At 45.8% G+C, this 23601-nt stretch overlaps 2 protein-coding genes across 2 annotated transcripts in view; both read left to right on the top strand.

The window, feature by feature from the left end:
* Positions 1 to 23601, top strand: part of LOC143805709 (transmembrane 9 superfamily member 2-like) — a 133380-nt gene that overhangs the window by 8150 nt on the left and 101629 nt on the right. The gene's annotated exons all lie outside the window — the stretch shown is intronic.
* On the top strand, positions 13658 to 21014 carry LOC143808940 (uncharacterized). The gene is made up of 6 exons (XM_077292118.1): positions 13658 to 13666; positions 18163 to 18221; positions 18298 to 18370; positions 18502 to 18697; positions 18852 to 19014; positions 20056 to 21014. The coding sequence occupies exons 1-6, from the start codon at positions 13658 to 13660 to the stop codon at positions 21008 to 21010; spliced, it is 1455 nt and encodes a 484-aa protein (XP_077148233.1). The 3' UTR covers positions 21011 to 21014.

Raw genomic sequence — 23601 nt, 5'->3', positions numbered from 1 at the left:
GTCACAGGCTGAGACCCAAGCCATGTCCGACAATATTGAAGAGAATCTTGCCAGGGGATTTATCCAGATGTCTTCCTCCCCGGCTGGAGCAGGATTCTTTTTTTGTGAAGAAAAAGGACTGTTCTCTTCGACCTTGTATCGATTATAGGGGACTCAACCAAATTACGATCAAAAATAAATATCCCCTGCCTTTCATCTCCGAACTGTTTGATCATCTCAAAGGTTGCAGAGTCTTCACGAAACTCCACATCCGGGGGGGCGTATAACATGATCCGAATACGCCAGGGAGATGAATGAAAGACAGCATTTAATACCCATGATGGCCATTATGAGTATCGTGTAATGCGGTTTGGACTCTGTAGTGCCTCTGCAGACTTTCAAGAACTGGTGAACGACATCTTCCAAGATCTTCTCTACATGTGTGTGGTAGTTTACTTGGATGATATTTTGGAGTTCTCTACTAATGTTCCATCCCACCACACGGATTTTCACTTGTTTTTGCAGAGATTAGGAAGAACCGTTTGTAGCCAAGTATGAAAAGTGTGTCTTTGAGCAGACTTCTCTTCTATTTGTTGGGTACATCATCTCTGAGATCAACCTGAAGATGGCCCTGTCCTGGCAGTCTGTAAGCTATCCAGTGGTTTCTCAGATTCGCAAACTACCCCCAGTTCATTCTGCATTCTTCCTCTCGTACTGCTCCTATCTTAACCTTGACCCGCAAGGGGGGCCAACCCTAAGATAAGGACTCCCGAGGCAGAGAACGCCTTTGTGTCTTTAAAATATGTCTTCTCCTCAGCTCTGATGCTGCATCGATGGGACAATAATAAGCAGTTCTACTTGGAAGTGGATGCTTTTTCCTCAGGGGCGGAACCGTTCTTACCCAGAAGTCTCCTTCTGGCCTTATGGCGACCTGACCTGTGGCTTCTTTTCCAAGATCTTCTCAGGTCTAGGATGCGACTGAGAACTATTAGCTTTTAAATTAGCTGTGGAGGAGTGGCGGTTCCTGCTTGAAGGAGTGATGCAACCGGTCAGAGGTGTATCCAGGTTTTCTGGCACCTGGGGCAAGAACTCAGTTTGGCGCCCCCCCCCCCTTCCTCAGCACATACGCGATTTGTACACTTAGTCACGCGCCAACGAGCTGCTCTCCCTAATTCTCTCAATGTTCAGTGAAAAACTGAGAGAAGCAGGAAGAACACCTCATTGTCACATGACAGCAAATATGAAAATCACATATGAGTGAAGTGGCCATGTGATGACTGCTGGAACCTGAAAGCAGAGCTTAATCCTGACAGGATATTACACGTTGTTAGGACTGGCTACAGGGCTTCATTTTATAATTAAAGGGTGCGTCCAGGTTTGAGATGAAAGTCTGCAGTCATTCTATGTGACTGCAGGCTTCTGAATTCTCACAGCGCAAGCACTGCACGCTTCGGATTCTCCCTTGCCGGTGGTCAGAGTGGACGGTCATGACAGCACAAGTATGTGATTTGTATACTTCTGGCCACATTCCAACTAGACGTGTCCGGCCTCAGTCAATTCATTTTCATTGAATGAGGCCACACATGTCTAGTCAGCAAGTGACCGCATGTATGTAAATCACCAACATCAGAGAATTATGATAGCAGTGTGCACTGTGAGAATTCAGAAGTCTGCAGTCACATAGTATGACCGCAGACTCATCACAACCTTGGACATCCCCTTTAATGTTCCTAACATAAATACAAATATGAGAATTAGTATCACAAAAAAAACACATTCACATCCAGGTACCTGATTGATGACGTTGTGTGTGGAGTTGCCTCTTTCTTTTCATCTTCATCTTGTCCAGATGCCATGATGACTCTTCTCATCCACCGGCAGAGCTCGTTTCTGCAGACTTCCATCTTCTCCTGTCTTCTGCAGCACATCCCGACACAACACCCTTAAAGATAGTAGTGTTATTATAATGCTCCGGAATAAAAATATCTGCCCTAGGCTGAGCCCCTGAGTAAATAATTGCCCCTCACTTTATTCCCAGCACATAATATGACCCTCACTGTCCCTCTTATGGTACATGCCATCCACACTGCCCTCTCTCTTTTCCATACTTCACACTGACTTCTCATACTGTGTCCCTCCTAGAGAGCCCAGTCTCTCTACTGTGCCTACTTGGCATACTGTCCTACTTGGCATACTGTCTCCTCCTGGCTGTTACCCTCACACTACTCAGTATCTATTCTGTGCCCACTCACACTTTCCTCCCCCCATACTGTCTACACACATTTCTAATAGCCTCCTCATGTTCATCCCCCCTGCTAACATACCCCTTTGCTCTCCATATTTCCTCCTCACACATTCCCCCGACTCCCCATACTGTCCTCACACATCCCATCACCCTTGCTCCCAATACTGTGTCAGCACACATTTTTCCCCTCGCTACTGTGTCCACCCCCATCTCCCCACTCACCCCCACAGAATATATCCACTCCCCTTCTGACAGAATAAATCCATCCCCCTCCACACAGAATAAATGTACCCTGCCCCACACATGCTAAATAAATTCCCGCCCCCCCACATACACACTGAATAAATCCCCACACACACTGAATAAATCCCCACACTGAATAAATCCACACACACACTGAATAAATCCCCCCACACACTGAATAAATCCCCCACACACACACTGAATAAATCCCCCCCCACACACACTGAATAAATCCCCCCCACACACACTGAATAAATCCCCCCCCACACACTGAATAAATCCCCCACACACACACTGAATAAATCCCCCCCCACACACACTGAATAAATCTCCCCAACACAGTGAATAAACCCCCACACACACATTGAGTAAATCCCTAACCCCCCAACACACTGATTAAACCCTGACTCCCCAACACACACACTAAATAAATCCCCCACACACTGAATAAATCCCCCCACACACTCTGAATAAATCCCCCCCACACACTCTGAATAAATCCTCCCACACACTCTGAATAAATCCCCCACACACACTCTGAATAAATCCCCCACACACACTCTGACTAAATCCCCCTCACACACAGTGAATAAATCCCCCCTACATACATTGAATAAATCCCTAACCCCCCCAACACTGATTAAACCCTGACTCCCCAACACACACACTAAATAAATCCCCCACACACACACAGAATAAATCCCCCCCACACACTGAATAAATCCCCCCACACACTCTGAATAAATCCCCCCCACACACTCTGAATAAATCCTCCCACACACTCTGAATAAATCCCCCACACACACTCTGACTAAGTCCCCCTCACACACAGTGAATAAATCCCCCCTACATACATTGAATAAATCCCTAACCCCCCCAACACTGATTAAATCCTGACTCCCCAACACACACACTAAATAAATCTCCCCCCCAAACACTGAATAAATATTCCCCATAAACCCACCCCACGCTGAATCTTTGGTGTCTTCAGCTCCACAACTACAGGAGCACTTACCACAGAGTCTCTTCTTTCTCCTGCACGCTGGATAGTGACATCAGCAGCGTGATCACATGACTTGATCACGCTGCTGGCGTCGCTCTGACTCAGCGGTCAGAGCCTCAATTGTACTCGCAGCTGTTAGATGTGAGTACAATTGATCTCCGGGAGCCGGCGCGCTGCAGCTTCTCTGTGCCGGCTGTCAGCTTGACAGCCGGCACAGAGAACAGCTGACTCCCAGTCCAGGGGGCGGCAGAAAGCAGCCTCAGGGGGAGACACTTTGGACCGCCACATTAGGCGGCCCAACTGCGCCCCCCTGCCGGCTGCGCCCGGGGCACATGCCCCGGCTGCCCCCCCCAGATACGCCACTGCAACCGGTGATCATTTACATAAGCCAGATTCTTGTGGTCAGTCTGCCGTCTGCACAGCGGTTGAATCCACACAAGCCACGTGGTCTCTGTTGTTCGCCTGCTTCAACTTTATTCTTTATTTTCAGCCGACTGATAAGAACATCAAGGCGGACACGCTCTCCAGATCTTTTCTGTCTTCCGACCAGGAGGAGGACTCTCTACAAATCATTGAGCCCTCCAAAATAATTACGGTCGTTCTGTTGGATTTGTCTTGGCTTCTTTCCAGAAAGACTTGCGTTTCTGAACCAGATAGGAAGCGGGTCCTTCTATGGGGTCACTCATCTAAGTTGGCTGGCCATGCCGGACAGAAGAAAATGGTTCTCCTCATTTCCTGACATTATTGGTGGCCAACACTACACAAGGATATTGCGGATTTCGTCTCTGTCTGTCCCTCTAGTGCCCAGAACAAGACTCCTAAACAGCTTCCAACTGGTCGGCTACCTTGCATACCATCTGCTCCCTGGCAGCATATTGCAATGAATTTCATCACTGATCTTCCAGTATCGGCAGGGTGTTCAGTCATCTGGGTCTTTGAGGATTGCTTTTCCAGTCTGTATACCAGCCGAACCCGCATGCACCTGCCTTGCCAGTCTGTGTATCTAATGGACCCACCTGCACCTGCCAGTCTGTATATCAGCCGGTTTCGCCAGCACTTGCAGTGCCAATCTGTATCAGTCCGACCTGCCAGTGGTGGTCTGTATCTGCTGTCCTCTCCTTCTGGGCAGTTCCAGTTTCCAGTCCATTGGGCATCAGCTGTTCTTGTGTTGGTGGTCTGTCCTTGACTTGCACCTTGTGTTCATCAGGAGCCAAGCCTAACCCCACCATCAGGGCCTCTATTGAAAAGTCAGGTGGTCACCTAGGATCTCCTTGGACCACGGCACAGTCGTTCCACCACTCCCATTACATAGTAAAATTAAACATGACCTGATGGTGCTATTACCACATTAGACATCACTAACAGAATATTACAGCTTATTAAAGTGACAACAGTAATTTTAACCTTGTCTTTTGCCCTAATGGGAAGAATTCTCCCCACTTGGCATCAACTGATGCCACTGCTAGACTCTTTTGGCGAAAGGAGCAAAACAAGTTCCGTTACTGGCCTGAGGAATAGATTACTTTCACCAGACTTCCACACTTTGACTTCGACTTGAAGAACATTCCCATCCTTACTTGGGAACGTTTTGGTGATGAGGCCTATTAGCCAGTTATTCCGGTGCAACGAGCTGTCTTTCATGGGTACAACATCACCAGGTTTGATGTTCGGTTTGTTAGTCTGCACTTCTTCCTTGGTTGTAAGGTAGAGAGATACTGCTTTCTCCATCTGTCCCAGAAAACATGAGAGGCACAAGTTCTTTGTCACTGAATTCTCCAAGCAGAGCACTCAGCTCGTTTTTTGAGTAACATAAAAGAAGTGAGAATAGTAGGATCTCCAGAGTCGCCAGAAAGTGCAGTCAATGGTCTAGCATTCATGATAGCTGAAACTTCTCCCAAAAATGTAGTCAGAGTTTTGTAGTCAGAGTAGTGTGAGTTTTGCACTTCCTGCTTGCATGAAGCCAGGATTCTGCATGCTATTCCTATCATTCTCACCCAAACACCTCCCATGTCAGAAGAGTGTGGTAAATTAAAAGCCCACGTGCAGCTTTGCCTGCTTAAATATCTTTCCACATTAGTAGTGTCTAAGTTTTAAGAAATTTGAAGTTCCTTTACTGCTCCAATAAAATTTGTGCCTCTATCAGAGCGAATGTGCTTCACTGGGCCTCTGATTGCAATGAAACGTCAACTACTTAAACATTTACGTGGTGATGTTGCACCAGCAGAGTCGTGAGGTGATGTCCAGGAATTACTACAGAATGTTTGTCCATAAATTCTACTTCAGTTTCTTGAATACAGCATCCTATTCTGAACAGCCCATCCTCATTTTCTTCATCTTTGAATGAACTATCACCCACTTTGTTTGAGTTGCCTTCATGACTTTCAACAGGTTTATCATTTACTTGTGCTTTAGCTGCAAAAACTTCCTCTTTATCTGATCTTTGCTCTTTCTCTTATGTTGCCTCTAGTTCTTTGCTTGGATCTTGCAGGTTTGACCACTGTGAGGGTTTGACTTAGGGTACCGTTACACAAAACGATTTACCAACGATCACGACCAGCGATACGACCTGGCCGTGATCGTTGGTAAGTCGTTGTGTGGTCGCTGGGGAGCTGTCACACAGACAGCTCTCCAGCGACCAACGATGCCGAAGTCCCCGGGTAACCAGGGTAAACATCGGGTTACTAAGCGCAGGGCCGCGCTTAGTAACCCGATGTTTACCCTGGTTACCATCGTAAATGTAAAAAAAACAAACCGTACATACTCACATTCCGGTGTCCGTCAGGTCCCTCGCCGTCCGCTTCCCGCACTGACTGAGTGCCGGCCGTAAAGTGAAAGCAGAGCACAGCGGTGACGTCACCGTTACAAGCGAACGCATCGCTGGATCGGTGTCACACACACCGATCCAGCGATGACAGCGGGAGATCCAGCGACGAAATAAAGTTCCAAACGATCTGCTACGACGTATGATTCTCAGCAGGGTCCCTGATCGCTGCTGCGTGTCAGACACAGCGATATCGTATGGATATCGCTGGAACGTCACGGATCGTACCGTCGTAGCGACAAAAGTGCCACTGTGAGACGGTACCCTAACTCGGCTGCTTGCAGTGGTAGAAACAGGAATGCTTACTGGGTAAATCACCTGCTTGTTTATTATAGCACAGCATTAACCATTGCAGGGTTGAACAAAATAAACATGGCCTTTCTGTCTTAACAGCAAATCAAAAGATAAAATCTAACAGATATAAGAGTCCTTATATTGGCGAGATTCGCCTGCAGAGAACACCGAAAGTCTCCACCTGGAGCTACTGTCTTGAGACTTTCCTCTCCAAACACACATCACAGAAAAAAACAGTGGCTGCACATTTAACTGCTATAACCACACCCTTGAGTTGGAGATATTGTGAGTAGGCCTCCCGCCCATATCTCACCTACTCACAAAAAACCCAAACCCTTGTAATGGCTTAACCCCTTCAGCACATAGCATGCTGGATTGAAACCTATGAGTTTCATATCATGGAAGAAAGCAATCTTCATGACACATATCTCCCCTTACATACAGCGCCAGTGACCCTGTCACATATCCTCCCCCCCATTCAAAGCTGGGGGTTTTGGCACCTTCAGACATCAAACAGGGAGTTTGGGAGAGAGCATGCACGTTACCGTCTAACTTCCCAGGTCTATGCTCTACATGGAAACTGAAATCTTGGAGGCCTAAAACCAACCTAGTCATCCTGGCGTTCTTACCCTTCTTTTCCCTTAACCATCTCGGAGGGGGGGTGGCATGATCTGACACTAGTTTGAACCTATGGCCTGGTAGGTAATATTTCAGTGTATCCACGGCCCATTTTATGGCTAAGCCCTCCTTCTTGACAATGGTATAGTTTTTCTTGCAGGAAGAAAGTTTCTGACTCATCTACAGGATGGGATGTTCTTCCTCATTTATTTCCTGAGACAGCACGGCTCCCAACCCGACTTCTGAAGCATCTGCCTGGAACATGAATTCTTTGCTGAAGTCCGATGCGACCAGTATCGGATGTTTACACAGAGCCTGCTTCAGCTCCTTGAATGCTATCTCTGTCTCAGCAGTCCATTTAACTATTATCGATTGGCTGTCCTTAAGGAGATCTGTCAATGGTGCGGCAATTATGGTGAAACTTCAGAAAAACCTCTGCTAATATCCCACAATTCCAAGAAACGCCCTCACTTGTTTCTTGGAAAGCGGTTGCGGCCACTTCTGAATCGCCTCGACCTTGTTTATCTGTGGCTTGATTTTGCCTCTCCTGATGATATAGCTTAAGTACTTGGCCTCTTCCTTCCGTATGGCACTTTTTTTGGGATTTATGGTGAAACCAGCTTTCCTCAAAGCATAAAGAACAGCCAGTACCTTTGGTACATGACTACCGGCTGCGGCATACTTCTTATGCGGAGCTAAGATCCGATCCATAGCCCTCTGAAAGGTAGCTGAGACCCCTGCAGTCCACTAGCACAGTGAAAAAAGTCTCATGGTACAGAAGCGAGTTCATCGCAGTTCCCCAGAATTTCACTGCAGTGAATTTGAACTGTGGTGAACTCACCTCTGCACCATGAGACTTTTTCTCACTGTGCGAGCGGTGTTTTCACGGAGGTTACCGCAGTTCTTTGGCTGAGAACACAGTCTCAGTGACCTTCGGTAACCTCAATGTCACCGCTGGTCACTGATGCTGCGCTCGCAGAAGCTCAATCAAAAGTGGTTCTCAGCCTGGACAGTTGCATTTTGGCACTGTCAGGATGAAAACTATTTATCTTCCAGACATGGATGACGACGTGGGACAGAACGACGGACAGGTGAAGGATATTGTTGTTTTTTTATTTTTATTACAGGAGACAAGGGATTCAATGGAATGGGTGTTAGGTGAGTATAACTGTGTTTGTTATTTTTAAATAAAAAAGTAAAAGTGTGTTTTATTTTATTTCAAATAAAGGACTTTATACTGGCTGTGTCTTTACAATATACAGGATTAGGAATGGAGAGGTGTCTTATAGACGCTTCTCCATTAGTAATCCGTGGGCTTGATGTCACCTGACAATACAAAAATTACATGAACCCCACAAACATGAACCCCACTTGCCACTGCTACAGGGCAAGTGGGAAGAGCCGGGCAAAGCGCCAGAATTTGTGCTGCTGCAGGCTGCTATTTTTAGTCTGGGGGGCAATATCTAAGGGCTCTTACCAGCCTGAGAACACCAGCCCCCAGCTATCTGCTTTAGCTGCCACGCACAGTGTGGGAAAGACTAAAACACAAAGGGATAAGGGGAAGGGAGCCCAACACTAGGGAAGAGGGGAGTGGAGACCCCTAGGCAGGTCTAAAGTCACCCTGTCTGACCTAAACGTCCCTATATAGGTTCTTCACCTAACGTCAAGCAGGAACCTAATCCCTGCCTGACCCTTAGGGAAGGACGAGGTAACACTAGACAATCCCCACTACAACTAAAAACAAATGAGATAGACAAACAAGGGGAACACTTATCTTGTGTAGACTACAACAGAACCAAAGAGGAAGATAGATGACTGCTATACGTAGTTGCAAGCCTGAACAGGGGGAAATGTAAATATCACCGGCGATTCCCAGAAGCAGTCAAGAAGTCTATAAACACCCAGGTTCAGGTGTGTCAATTAGAGCGGGGGGGGGGGGGGGGAGGTTGCCACTGGTTCCAAGAGTCAGAAGGACTAGAAAGGCGTCTAAAAAGCCAACCACAGAGACCTTCTGCAGCCAGATGCTGTGCGACTGTCTGTCCAACAGATTTCAGATCCAGACTGGGATTAACCTTTCAGCCTTTCTTGGGAACTACAAGCCCGATATAATTGAAACTAGGAAGCTATCTGAGAAGGAGTAGGATAAACTTCTCAGTAAAACAGGAAGCCAGCAGGAGAAAAGGAGTTCTGGAGGACAGATAAAAAAAATCATTCTAGCTTGGGGACCTCTCTGATCCAGACATCCGAAACTGCAGTGAGCCGTCTTAGAAGAGGACTACCTCCCACCTGAAAAATGCTCAATCATAAAAAACTTGTTAGTTTGGTGCGTGGGAACAGGCCTCGGAGGCTGATTGAAAGAACTACAGAAGGTAGGTTCCGATAAGGCTGAGAGAAACTACTGTGATAGGCTAAGTTACCTTCGCAAGGAAATGTGAAATGAGTCCATGGCGTAAAATCCTTGAGTAGGTTGAAAACCACAGCCTCAGTGACCGAGGCAGCTGCGGAGGGTGGAAGGGACTCACTGTATCTAAAAAGTAGCTATTTGATCCTATGGAAGAAGCTGTGCAGGTGTCATACCCTGGCCAGATCTATGGCTTGTAAGGTGCTGAAGTTGCTGCGCTTCACTTAAAAGAGATGCCTTCTAAGGGAGGAGTAGAGTCAGGTCCCTTAAGGGTATGTCTCCATGGTACGGATGGGCGGCGGTATCGCCGCAGCGGCGAAGCCGCTCGGCGCTAAGCCCCGCCCCCTTAATGGGACGCGATCATGCCGGATGTGTTAACTTCACATCCGGGATGATCGCTCTCTCCCGTAGGGCCCTGTGATATGCCTTGCGGGGACGCTGCGTCCCCGCAAGGTGTACGGGCATGCTGCGATCTGAAAAGACGCGCAGCATGTCCGTAGTCGCAGGGCTGCCGCGTGCGGGTTGCCACGCATAGTGGAGACAGGATTTCATCAAATCCCCTCCACTATGCAGGAACATCTGGACGCTGCTTGTTTGACGCTGCAGCGCTGCGCAGCGTCAAACAAGCAGCGTTTCCTGAACGTGGAAACATACCCTAACTGAAAAGTATGAAGCTGTAAAATATTTCTCCATATAAGAGGAATGCGCCATCTTAAGATTGGAATCTGAATGGGAGTTATCTTGCATCAAAGGATTCTTAGGCTATGTGCACACGTAGGAAATGTGGTGCAGAATTTTCTGCACTAAATCTGCATCTGCAGATTTGATGCAGTTTCTGTGCAGTTTCTGTGCAGTACAATGTAAATCAATGTGAAAGAAAAAAGCTGTGCACATGGTGCAGAAAAATCTGCACAGAAACGCAGAACTGCACAAAAGAAGCGACGTGCACTTCTTTGAAATCTGCAGCGTTTCTGCGCAGATTTTTCTGCACCATGTGCACAGCTTTTTTCTTTCACATTGATTTACATTGTACTGTAAATCACAGTGCAGTTCTGCAGCAGAAAAATTTGCTGCAGTTCTGCACCAATTCTGCACTAAATCTGCATCGTGTGCACATACCCTTAGGCTGGGTTCACAGTGCGTTTACAGCAGCCCGTTCAAAACATACGGTAACGGGCTGCTGTAACGCAAGTGCCGACGTTTGCAGCGCCCTAGCGCAGATGGAGCATCTACTAGCTCTATCTGCGCTAGCAGTGACGGACCCGGAAACGCTGCAGCCCGCGTCTCAGGGTCCGTCACTCAATGACGGCAAATCCCTAGCGCTCGCCCATTGTGGGCGGGCGCTAGTGATGCATCCGACATTGGAGTCAATGGCGGCGATAACGGACTACGTTACGCCGCGGTGTAACGTAGTCCGTCTAACGGACGAGTTCAACGCAATGTGAACCCAGCCTTAGGGTACATTTCCACTGGCGAGGAAAACGGACGAGTGCAATCCGATAAAAAATCGGATTGCTCTCGGACCAATGTTATTCAATAGGTGTCTTTTCATTTGCGATTTTTTTCTCGGCCGAAATCGGACTGAGAAAAAAATCGCAGCTTGCTGCGATTTGCTGCGAGTCTCGGACGAGACTCGCCAATGCAAGTCAATGGGTGTGAGAAAAAAATCGCACAGCACTCGCACCATGCGAGTTCTGTCCGATTTTTACGCACCGGTGTCCTTTGAAAAGCCGGCAATTCAGCGCGGTGTACAGTAAAATCACACTGACAGGTTAGAATAGACTAGATATATACACATAGAATGTGCATATATACATATATATATGTCAGTGAGACACCTATATATGTATATTTATATTTAATGCAGCGCTAGATAGCATAAAAGCCGCTAATTCAATTGCCGGCTTTTGCTCTCTCCTTCACAAACCCGACATGATATGAGACATGGTTTACATACAGTAAACCATCTCATATCCCCTTTTTTTTTTGCATATTCCACACTACTAATGTTAGTAGTGTGTATGTGCAAAATTTGGCCGCTGTAGCTGCTCAAATAAAGGGTTAAATGGCGGAAAAAATTGGCGTGGGCTCCCGCGCAATTTTCTCCGCCAGAGTGGTAAAGCCAGTGACTGAAGGCAGATATTAATAGCCTAGAGAGGGTCCATGGTTATTGGCCCCCCCGTGGCTAAAAACATCTGCCCCCAGCCACCCCAGAAAAGGCACATCTGGAAGATGCGCCTATTCTGGCACTTGGCCACTCTCTTCCCACTCCCGTGTAGCGGTGGGCTATGGGGTAATGAAGGGTTAATGCCACCTTGCTATTGTAAGGTGACATTAAGCCAGAGTAATAATGGAGAGGCGTCAATTATGACACCTATCCATTATTAATCCAATTGTTTGAAAGGGTTAAAAAACACACACACACACACATGATTTAACAGTATTTTAATGAAATAAACACAGCGGTTGCTTTAATAATTTATTGCTCTCTCAATCCATTTGCAGGCCCTCGCTTGGCAAAACAATAAACACACAAGATACATACCTTCTGCTGACCCGTCACGTCCCACGAAGTAATCCATCTGAAGGGGTTAAAATAATTTACAAGCAGGAGCCCTGCAAATGCAGCTGTGTGCTCGTGCTTGTAATTCCCCGGCGAATAAATGAAATGTAGGTCATTGACCTACATTTCCTTCAGTCGCGGTGATGCGCCCCCTGGTGGATGTCCTCATCTGACCTGGAGCGTGGGAAAAAGTTCCCAGGCTGCAGTTCATGAGAACATCCACCAGGGGGCGCATCACCGCGACTGAATGTAAGTATAGATCACTCTGCTTTCCTTTCAGCACCCGGGGATTACAGGCACGAGCGAGTGGTTTATCGCAGCTCCTGCCTGTAATATTAGTTAACCCCTTCAGATGGATTACCTCGTGGGACCTGACAGTTCATCAGAGAGGGTATGTATATTGTGTGTTTATTGTTTTGCCAAGCGAGGGTGTTGCTGATGGATTGAGAGAGCAATAAAATACTAAAACAACCTGTTTGTTTCTTTCATTAAAATACTTTTAAATCATGTGTGTGTGTGTTTTTTAACCCTTTCAAACAATTGGATTAATAATGGATAGGTGTCATAATTGACGCCTCTCCATTATTAATCTGGCTTAATGTCACCTTCCAATAGCAAGGTGGCATTAACCCTTCATTACCCCATATCCCACCGCTACAGGGAGTGGGAAGAGAGTGGCCAAGTGCCAGAATAGGCGCATCTTCCAGATGTGCCTTTTCTGGGGTGGCTGGGGGCAGATGTTTTTAGCCACGGGGGGGCCAATAACCAAGGACCCTCTCCTGGCTATTAATATCTGCTGTCACTCACTGGCTTTACCACTCTGGCGGAGAAAATTGCGCGGGAGCCCACGCCAATTTTTTCCGTCATTTAACCCTTTATTTGAGCAGCTGCAGCGGCCAAATTTTGCACATACACACTACTAACATTAGTAGTGTGGAATATGCAAAAAAAATGGGGATATGAGATGGTTTACTGTATGTAATCATGTCTCATATCCTGTCGGGTTTGTGAAGGAGAAGGAAAAAGCCGGTAATTGAATTAGCGGCTTTTATGCTATCTAGCGCTGCATTAAATATAAATATACATATATAGGTGTCTCACTGACATGTATATATGTATATATACACATTCTATGTGCATATATCTACTCTATTCTAACCTGTCAGTGTGATTTTACTGTACACGGCTCTGAATTGCCGGCTTTTCAAAGGACACCGGTGCGTAAAAATCGGACAGCAATACGGATGTCATACTGATGTCATACGGATGATGCGATTAAAAATCGCATTGCACTCGCATGACAATCGCATACGCTACATCCGTTTTTTCGGTCCAGATTACGGACCGATTTGTCTCTCGGCAGTGGAAATGTACCCTTAGGGGAAGAGTGGGATGAAGCAAGCACTATGGGAGAGTAGTACACCAATAGTGGCCTGGAAGAAATGCTGGAGCGAGGTTACCTGGTAGGATAGCAGAAATGCCATGTTAAGATGTCTCTGGTGAGTCTGACTCACCCTGTGAAGAGGTCAAAGTACCGTCTGGTTGGCATGCGGGATTTGCCGTACTGAGATGTCTTTGCTAGTGGGTCTGACTCACACTGGGAAGGGATCACATCAAATGTTTGATTCAAAACAGGGACTTGTCATTCTAAGAGATCTCAGCTGGTGGCCTGACTCACCCTGGGAAGTGATCAGAGATGTTGAGGGACCTGTGCTGATGGGTCTCACTCATCCAAGGAAATGGTTTATAAGGTGTTAGTTTAGGATATAAGCAAGTGCGCCATAATGGTAACCAATAATTGAGAAATCACAGCTAATTCTGTTGATGACTGAGATATACAATGCAAATTGGCTCTTCAGAGAAAAAGAGGACTTGATCTCTATAGCGCCATATATTAGTCCAGAGCCTCTCACCCAGCCAAATCAGTTCTCATGCTTCGCACTGAGGAGGGCCAACAGCCCGAAACACCGTGTCTGCGAATTGAGATACTGATTTGGCTTTTATCCTAAGGCTGGAGTCACACTCAGCGTAAGACAATACGGTCCGTTTTTTACGGCCGTAATACGGAGAAATGTTCCTAAAATAGTGATCCATATGTCATCCGTAGGCAGGGTGTGTCAGCGTATTTTGCGCATGGCATCCTCCGTATGTAATCCGTATGGCATCTGTACTGCGATATTTTCTCGCAGGCTTGCAAAACCGACATCTAATGGATTTATGTGCTCAAATGTTCGGTAAAACATATATACAGTATATATATATATATATATATATATATATATATATGTCATTGAGACACACATATATATATATATATTCTGTATTTATATTTAATTCAGCGCGATATCTGTGAAAAGCCGGTAATTCAATTGCCGGCTTTTCATTTCTCCTTCCCCAACCCGACAGGATATGAGACATGGTTTACATACAGTGAACCATGTCATATCCCCCTTTTTTTTGCATATTCCACACTACTAATGTTAGTAGTGTGTATGTGCAAAATTTGGGCGCTGTAGCTGCTAAAATAAAGGGTTAAATGGCGGAAAAAATTTGGCGTGGGCACCCGCGCAATTTTCTCCGCCAGAGTGGTAAAGCCAGTGACTGAGGGCAGATATTAATAGCCAGGAGAGGGTCCATGGTTATTGCCCCCCCCCGTGGCTACAAACATCTGCCCCCAGCCACCCCAGAAAAGGCACATCTGGAAGATGCGCCTATTCTGGCACTTGGCCTCTCTCTTCCCACTCCCGTGTAGCGGTGGGATATGGGGTAATGAAGGGTTAATGCCACCTTGCTATTGTAAGGTGACATTAAGCCAGATTAATAATGGAGAGGCGTCAATTATGACACCTATCCATTATTAATCCAATTGTTTGAAAGGGTTAAAAAAAATACACACACACACACACATGATTAAAAAGTATTTTAATGAAATAAACACACCGGTTGTTTTATTATTTTATTGCTCTCTCAATCCATTTGAAGACCCTCGCTTGGCAAAATAATAAACCCACAATATACAAACCCTCTGATGAACTGTCAGGTCCCACGAGGTAATCCATCTGAAGGGGTCAAAATATTTTACAGGCAGGAGCCCTGCTAATGCAGCTGTGCTCCTGCCTGTAAGCCCCGGCGAATGAAGGAAATGTAGGTCAATGACCTATAGTTACCTTCAGTCGCGGTGATGCGCCCCCTGGTGGATGTCCTCATATGACCTGGAGCGTGGGGAAAAAGTTCCCAGGCTGCAGTTCATGAGGACATCCAGCAGGGGGCGCATCACCGCAACTCAATGTAAGTACAGATCACCCTGCTTTCCTTTCAGCACCCGGGGTTTTTACAACCACGAGCGAGTGCTTTAGCGCAGCTCCTGGCTGTAAAATGATTTAACCCCTTCAGATGGATTTACTTAGTGGGACCTGACAGTTCATCCGAAGGTATGTATATTGTGGGTTTATTATTTTGCCAAGCGAGGGTCTTCAGCTGGATTGAGAGAGCAATAAAATACTAAAACAACCTGTTTGTTTATTTCATTAAAATACTTTTTAATCATGTGTGTGTGTGTTTTTTAACCTTTCAAACAATTGGATTAATAATGGATAGGTGTCATAATTGACGCCTCTCCATTATTAATCTGGCTTAATGTCACCTTACAATAGCAAGGTGGCATTAACCCTTCATTACCCCATATCCCACCGCTACACGGGAGTGGGAAGAGAGAGGCCAAGTGCCAGAATAGGCGCATCATCCAGATGTGCCTTTTCTGGGGTGGCTGGGGGCAGATGTTTGTAGCCACGGGGGGGCCAATAACCATGGACCCTCTCCTGGCTATTAATATCTGCCCTCAGTCACTGGCTTTACCACTCTGGCGGAGAAAATTGCGCGGGAGCCCACGCCAATTTTTTCCGCCATTTAACCCTTTATTTTAGCAGCTACAGCGCCCAAATTTTGCACATACACACTACTAACATTAGTAGTGTGGAATATGCAAAAAAAAGGGGGATATGAGATGGTTTACTGTATGTAAACCATGTCTCATATCCTGTCGGGTTGGGGAAGGAGAAATGAAAAGCCGGCAATTGAATTACCGGCTTGTCACTAACACCGGTGCGTATTTCTCGCAAGTCACACTGCTGGTCAGTGTCGAATCCGTATTTTTCTCGCCCCCATTGACTTTCATTGGCGTATTATTTGCGCAATACTCTGACAAACGCAGCATGCTGCGATTTACTACGGCCGTAGAAAGCCGTATAATACGTCGCCGTAATATACGGCTGATAGGACGAGACCCATTGAGAATAATTGTGCCGTTTGTTTGGCGAGTTTTACGGACGTATTTTCTGCGCTCATACGTCCGTAAAACTCGCTAGTGTGACTCCAGCCTAAGTCATATTGCAAGACTCGTTAAAGGGTTGATTGTGACTTGTAGGATCACTACTTCCAACAGGTGGCGCTATAGAGTTCAAGTCCTCTTTTTCTCTGAAGAGGCAATTTGCATATGAGATATACAAAACACTCCTTTAGAAAGAAGGGGGTGCGGTAAATTCACTACCCTCCAAACAGAAGAGGGGTTGTGTGAGCCGTCTGCAGCTGGAGAGGGTGAGGCAAAGCCACAAAGCTCAGATTGGTCTGTTGAACTGCATGCAGAGCAGATAGGAGATGGAGGACCTTGTTAGGCTACGTTCACGTTTGCGCCTTGGGGCGCAGCGTCGTTGACGCATACCGACGCATGCGTCATTCGCCCCTATCTTTAACATTGGGGGCACATGGACATGCGTTGGTATGCGTTTTCAAGCGTTTTATGACGCATGCGTCGTTTGGGCGCACCTGGCAGGGCGCGGCCGACGCTACATGTTGCAGTTTTCCAGCGTCATATTTTTAAAAAAAAACGCATGCGTCGCGCTTGCGTCGTAAATGCGCCAAAAAACCCATTAATGTTTATAGAAAACGCATAGGGCGCAAGTGCTTGCGTCGATGCGCGTTGTGCGACGCATGCGTCCTTTAATAAAAAACCAAGTGAAGTGTCTAGACGGTGTCTAGACACTGACAAAACAACCCATATATATAAAAAAAGTGTTTTGCATTGTATTTCAATTGCCTGCAGGATAGGACACAAGAAAAAGCTCTGCCTTCAAGAGATGTAAGTATATAATTTCTCTGCGCATTATTTTTTAATTCTTTGCAATGTTTTTTTTATTTTTTTGTGTGTGTTTTATTTTTAATTTTTTTATTGCAATTTGTGGAGGTTTAATTTAATGTTTTTAGTGGGTTGTTCTGTACTTTAATGCGGCTGTGCCATTGTGGTTTTTTAATTGAAATTGGTGTTTTTTTTATCTGGTTGTGATGTATTTCTGGCGTTATATTTAACCGTATGGCGTTTTCTTGTCTCCGGCCTTGTTGTTTTTTATTGTAAAGTATGGCGGTTTATCCTGGATTGCCTTTTCTTTGCCCTTTTTTTTTTTTTTTTGTATGCTTTTTTTTTTTATTTTTATTTTTTAGAATTTATGGTGGTTTATTTAATTTATTTTGGGTTGTTCTGTACTGTAATGCGGCTGTGGCATTGTGTTTTTTTTATCTTGTTCTGATGTATTTATGTCGCTATATTTTACCGTATGGCGTTTTCTTTGCTCCGACCTTGTTGTTTTTTATTGTAATGTATGGCGTTTTATATCTTGGATTTCCTTTTCTGTGCCCTTTTTTCTAAAAAAAATATTTATATATGTGTCTCTTATTTTTTACATAGGGGGTTGTTGTATTGCAATTGATTTTTTTTCTTTTCTGGGACTGCTATTCTGCTTTTGCTATACTCTGGCATTGTGTCGTCTCTGTCATTGATTTTTATTTTAATGTATAGCGGTGTGGTTTATCTGCAATTGCTCAGCGCTTGTTCAGTTGCCATTGTCCTATGAGTGCATATAGTGGTATTTTTGCTGTTTTCTTCTATGTGGCTGTGTATTGTGCATTGTGTAATTTTAATCATTTTTTCAACTTTTCCGTGCAGAATTATCTTGGTCAACCATTATGGCCACAGAGTCAAGCCACACGTCACAGGGGAGTACAGTGAGTACATTATCTACTGTTGGTCACTATTCTGTGTCATTTGTACACGTGTCACTTACTTTTTTTTAAATTTAAGTTCTTCAAGTGAGGAGGAAGCAACCCAGCAGGAGCAGCGACCTCGGGGCCAAGCTGCGGTGGCAAGACGGCGAGTAAGTATTGTTTAAAACAAAATTAGAAATGTTCTTATGTATTTTTAATTTTTATTTCAGTATTTTTTTTTGGGGTGGGGTTGCCAATTTTTATTTAGCTTTCAAACATTAATGTCTTTCTATTATTCTAGGTTTCACAACGGGACCAAGAGGAGGGGGTCGACATAGATCTCCTCATCACCTGTATCCAGGAGCGAGGCCCGTTGTGGGACAGCCGTGACCCCCAGCACGCGGACCAAGTGGTGTTGAGGCGGCTGTGGAAGGAGGTGGGCCAATCGCTGTGGGATGGCTTTGACAGCGCTTTAGCAAAGGACAAGGCAGACTTTGGTAAGTATTGCTGAAACGCCGCTCTGACCCATCAGGCCAGGATAACACAACCCTGTGTGATGTGATCAACTCCTGCAAGTTTGTTGCATCGCACACGGTTGTGTTATCATTGGAAAATGTACAATCTCTAACCTTTTTTTGTTTGCTTTCACAGTCAAAAAATTGAAGACAAGATGGCGTTCCATGAAGGACCGTTTCAATCGGGGCCTGCGAAAGGAGGAGGAACAGGCTCGAAGTGGTGCTGCTGCGGCAAGGACGACTACCTATAAATATAATAGGATGCTGAACTTCCTGAGACCGGTCCTTGGCCGCCGAACGTAAAGTATTTTATTATTATATGGTGTACCGATTCTAACGCATCGGGTATTGTAGAATATGCATGTCCACGTAGTATATTGGACAGCCACGTAGTATATTGCCTTTTCACGTAGTATATTGCCAAGCGACATAGTATATTGCCCACTGACGTAGTATACAGCACAGAGCCACTTAGTATATTGCCAAGCCACATAGTATATTTCCCAGTGACGTAGTATACAGCACAGAGCCACGTATGATATTGCCCAGCCACGTAGAATATTGTCCAGTGACGTAGTATACAGCACAGAGCCACATAGTATATTGCCCAGCCACGTAGAATATTGCCCAGTGCCGTAGTATATTGCCCAGCCAGGTTTGTCACAGTTTAAAAAAAAAAAATCACTTTTCCGCGGGAGACCTTGTAGTCCACGGCAGTTTCCGGTCCCAGGGTTGGTATGATCGCATTGAGCGCAGGACCTGTGATGATGTCTCGGTCACATGACCGTGACGTCATGGCAGGTCCTTCTGCCACCGTAAAAGATGGCGGCCGTCGCAAACGGCTACGGAGGGCGAGTATAGCAGGGTCTTTTTTGGAATTTAATTTTTTACATTACATTTTTTAAGATTGATGCGGCATAGGCAGCGTCAATAGTAAAAAGTTGGTGACACCAAGGTTTAGCGGCGGTAACGGAGTGCGTTACCCGCGGCATAACAAGGGGCGTTACCGCCGGCCTTAACCCTGTGTTTATCGATGACATGGGGGAGTATGCGGGCGACAGGCACTGACTGCGGGGAGTAAGGAGCGGCCATTTTATTCAGGAACATGCCCGTCGCTGATTGGTCGCGGCAGCCATGACAGGCAGCTGACGAGACCAATCAGAGAATGAATAACCGTGACTGAAGGACAGACAGACTGCCAGACGGAAGTGACCCTTACAATTATATGGTAGATAATTTCATAGTGTTTTGTGATGTAATGTTACTTTTATATTCCACAGGAGGTGGCGAATGTGAAATGTTATTTTTTGTATACTAATGTTTTCCTTATCTTTTCTCAGAACACACAGCAGCACCCTCGAACCTGTTCGTCCATCTGTAGCGGTCCTTCATGAATCGCCATCGGACCCGTCACAGCCATCCCACATCGAGAGCAGGCATGCACCACATTCTGGAGAACCGGCAGCTGGTCCACCTGGTGTTCCCCTGGTTGAGGCCTCAGGCGCTCCTTCATTCGGGTATTCCCGCCAGCGTCAGCGGGCCTCGGACAGGCCGCTAATGCTCGAATATTTTCATTTGGGCACGGTTTTCCAAAATTGTTTCAAGGTGCTGGGAGATAGGATGGACACTGCTCTGGCCACTATCGACTGGCGCCTTGAATCAATGGAATCCGAGCTCATGAGGCCGGCAAAACATTTTTTTAGTGCCATTGCTAAGGGCATGGTGGAACACCTTACACCGGAACTCCAGATTTCGGTGATGCAGGCCTGCAACAACGCCTACGTGAGTGCTCTGCAGCAGGCTAGGATCATGCAGTCAGCGACTACAATGCCAGTAGTACCAACTCTGGCTAGCATGACACCTAGTCCTGCTGCACAGCAACTCTACAGAGGTCCGGGTGCTGAGGGACGCCGCCACCGATACCATCGCACCGAGCCGCCGAGTCCTGCTCCTGCCAGGACCTCCAGCACAAGACGACGCCAAACGGAAGAACAAGAGGGAGAGAGGCGCAAGAAAAAAACTCGTACAGCAGCGGCTGCTCCGGCTGCTCCAATCCCAACACAAAGCTCTCTGTCGGGGTCAAGCCGGAGCAGGAGTAGCCAGAGCCATTCCAGCACCCGTAGACTGTTGGTGTCTCCTTCCTCCCCTCCAGAGGTGGCAATATCCCCACCGTCGGCAACTGGTTGGTCTGAAATTCCATCCAGTATTATGGAATACGGTTCCTCACCCTCCTCTACCCACTCCCCAACCGGAAGCTATCATTCGCCACTGATCGCTGACGTCCCTTCCCCTTAATCTTTCCCTTTTTTTTGGGGGGGGGTTATTTGTCACAAATAAAAAATGTTATGTTTCAGACTGTTTGTATTTCTATTGGTCAAAAATCGTTGCCGGCAACTCGCGCCGTGTACACAAATCTTTTTTTTTTTTTTTTACACCTCATATCTCCAATGTCTGACACTATTTTATCAATTGTTTAATCGGCAGTTTTTTTGTGTCTCTCATGGAACTATGAGGTGTTAAAAACACAAAGAGGATTAAAAAAAAGTTATATTTTTAAACATACTTTAAAGTAATGGGTCAGGTGAGGTGGTAGCAATGGTCACGTGGCCAAGTGTCTCCACTATTAGACTCAGGATGTATTTCAGCATCCTGAGTTCAATAGTTTTAACTCACTAGAGTTGAGCGAACATGATTGGCTCCCTCCTTGGCAAGCTATAACACTTGCCGACTACTTGCATATGGAACCCGGCTTCCTGGAGTGCGCTGGCTGATCTGCATTTTTCCGCCTCCGCAGCTGCATGTTCCGCGGCTGTGTGACAGGCACAACACATGCACAACCCAAGCCTATTTGTTGGCCTCGCCATGCATGTGTAGTGCCTGTCACACAGCCGCGGCACATGCAGCTGCGGCAGCAGAAAACAGCTGATCAGCCAGCGCGCTCCATGAAGCCGGGTTCCATATGCAACTAGTCGGCAAGTGTTATAGCTTGACAAGGAGGGAGCCAATCATGTTCGCTCAACTCTAGTGAACACACGGCCATGTGAACATAAGTGGGGTGGTTTGGCATAGTGTATTTGGGAACTGGTGATCACCTGAGTACATTTTTTGTGGTGTTAGACACTTTGACCAGTTTGTAGAAAAATGGACATTGGAATAGTTTAAACATTGTTTTATTGACATTTGAAAAAAAAGGGGAGCAGGTTTTGAAAGTAAAAGCACAATAAAGTAATTTTATTCAAAGCACAAGACAGTAGAAAATCTAGTTACATTACAAAATTGAAAGAACATTACATTAGGCCCCTTTGAACTGGTTTTACCTAACATTTAATGAACACAATAGTGGTAAAGTCTTTTATTGTCATTATATTCTTTTATTCTAAGCACAATAAAGTTATTTTCAGTTAAAAGCACGATAAAGTATAACATTAAAACCTAAACACTACACCATTTCATCTTGCCATGACATGCGCCCAACATCAGAAACAAAATAGGAAGCAAATCGATCCCTCATCTGCCCAATTTCAACAGTTGTCCTCAGAGGATGATGTTGGTAATCGGGCAGTGGGTTTGATATGGGTTCATCTAGTTCGACGTTCAGTCTCTCTTTGGCAATAATATAATTGTGTAGAACCACACAAGCCTTCACCACCTCATCCACTGTCTCAATTTTGAGATTAATGGCGGATCCCAATATACGCCATTTGGAAACCAGGATACCAAAGACGCACTCCACAGTTCTTCTGGCCCTGGACAGTCTATAATTAAATACACTTTTGGTGTGGTCCAAGCCCCGACTGGAGTAGGGTTTCAGTAGGTTAGCACACATTTTAAATGCCTCATCCCCAACCACAACAAATGGCATTGCCGGGCCTTCTGTGTTGGGAAGAGGTCGTGGCTGGGGGAAATTAAAATTGTTCCCATATAACCTTTGGCCCATATCAGACTCTTTAAATGTCCGCGAGTCATTTGTACGGCCAAACGCTCCAATGTCCACGGCGATAAACCTGCAGTCCGCACCTGCAATTGCCATGAGCACGGTGGAAAAGTATTTTTTATAATTAAAGAACTGAGATCCAGTTCTTGCAGGCTTTGTAATCCTAATGTGCTTCCCATCCACAGCTCCAATGCAGTTCGGGAAAGAACAAATTTGGTCACATTTTTGGGCGTTGGCCTCCCATAATTCAGTTGTAGGGAGGGGTAAAAATTCATCCCGGAGATTGTCCCACAAAGCACGGCATGTGTCGGCAACAATTCCTGAAAGTGTGGAGACTCCAATCCTAAATTGAAAATGCAGGGATCTTAAGGTCTCTCCGGTAGCCGGGAAACTGCCAAAAAGATAAATAAAAAAATTTAATTAAATACATTGAAAAAAAATAAAAAATAAAAAATTACATTGCTGAACATGACAGGCGTTCACATTGCAAGATAACATACCGTAGAGTCACCAGCAGCCGTTCCTCAGCAGAAATTGATCTCCGTAGCTGTGTGTCCTGCCTGGTAATGGATCCTTCCACAAGACGCAGCAGATAGCGAAAGCTGTCTTGAGACATCCTGGTAAATTAGAAATATTTTTCCAGGCTGTCATTCAGCTCGCCAAACAAGCAATGGTAGGCTCCACGGCTCTCCCAGACTTCCACTATAGGGTGTAGCCAAAAGCGCCGATGACTCCTCCGTTTTTCTCTTTTCCTTTGTTCGTAATAGGCAATAGCATAAGCATTAGCCAAGGCAAAATCCAACTTCATATTCATGTAGATACTCTCCATGGGACGCTCCATCATGATGCTGGAAACACAAGCAAAATGGGAGGAATTCATCTCTTCCCAGGGTATATATACACAAATTCCATTACACCCACCCTCTTCTATCCATTGGTGGTCTTTATCTAG

This window comes from Ranitomeya variabilis, chromosome 2 (genome assembly GCF_051348905.1).
Source record: "Ranitomeya variabilis isolate aRanVar5 chromosome 2, aRanVar5.hap1, whole genome shotgun sequence".
In the NCBI taxonomy this organism is placed as follows: domain Eukaryota; kingdom Metazoa; phylum Chordata; class Amphibia; order Anura; family Dendrobatidae; genus Ranitomeya; species Ranitomeya variabilis.
The sequence above is the reverse complement of the archived record's forward strand: the minus strand, read 5'-3'. Positions and strand labels throughout refer to the sequence as shown.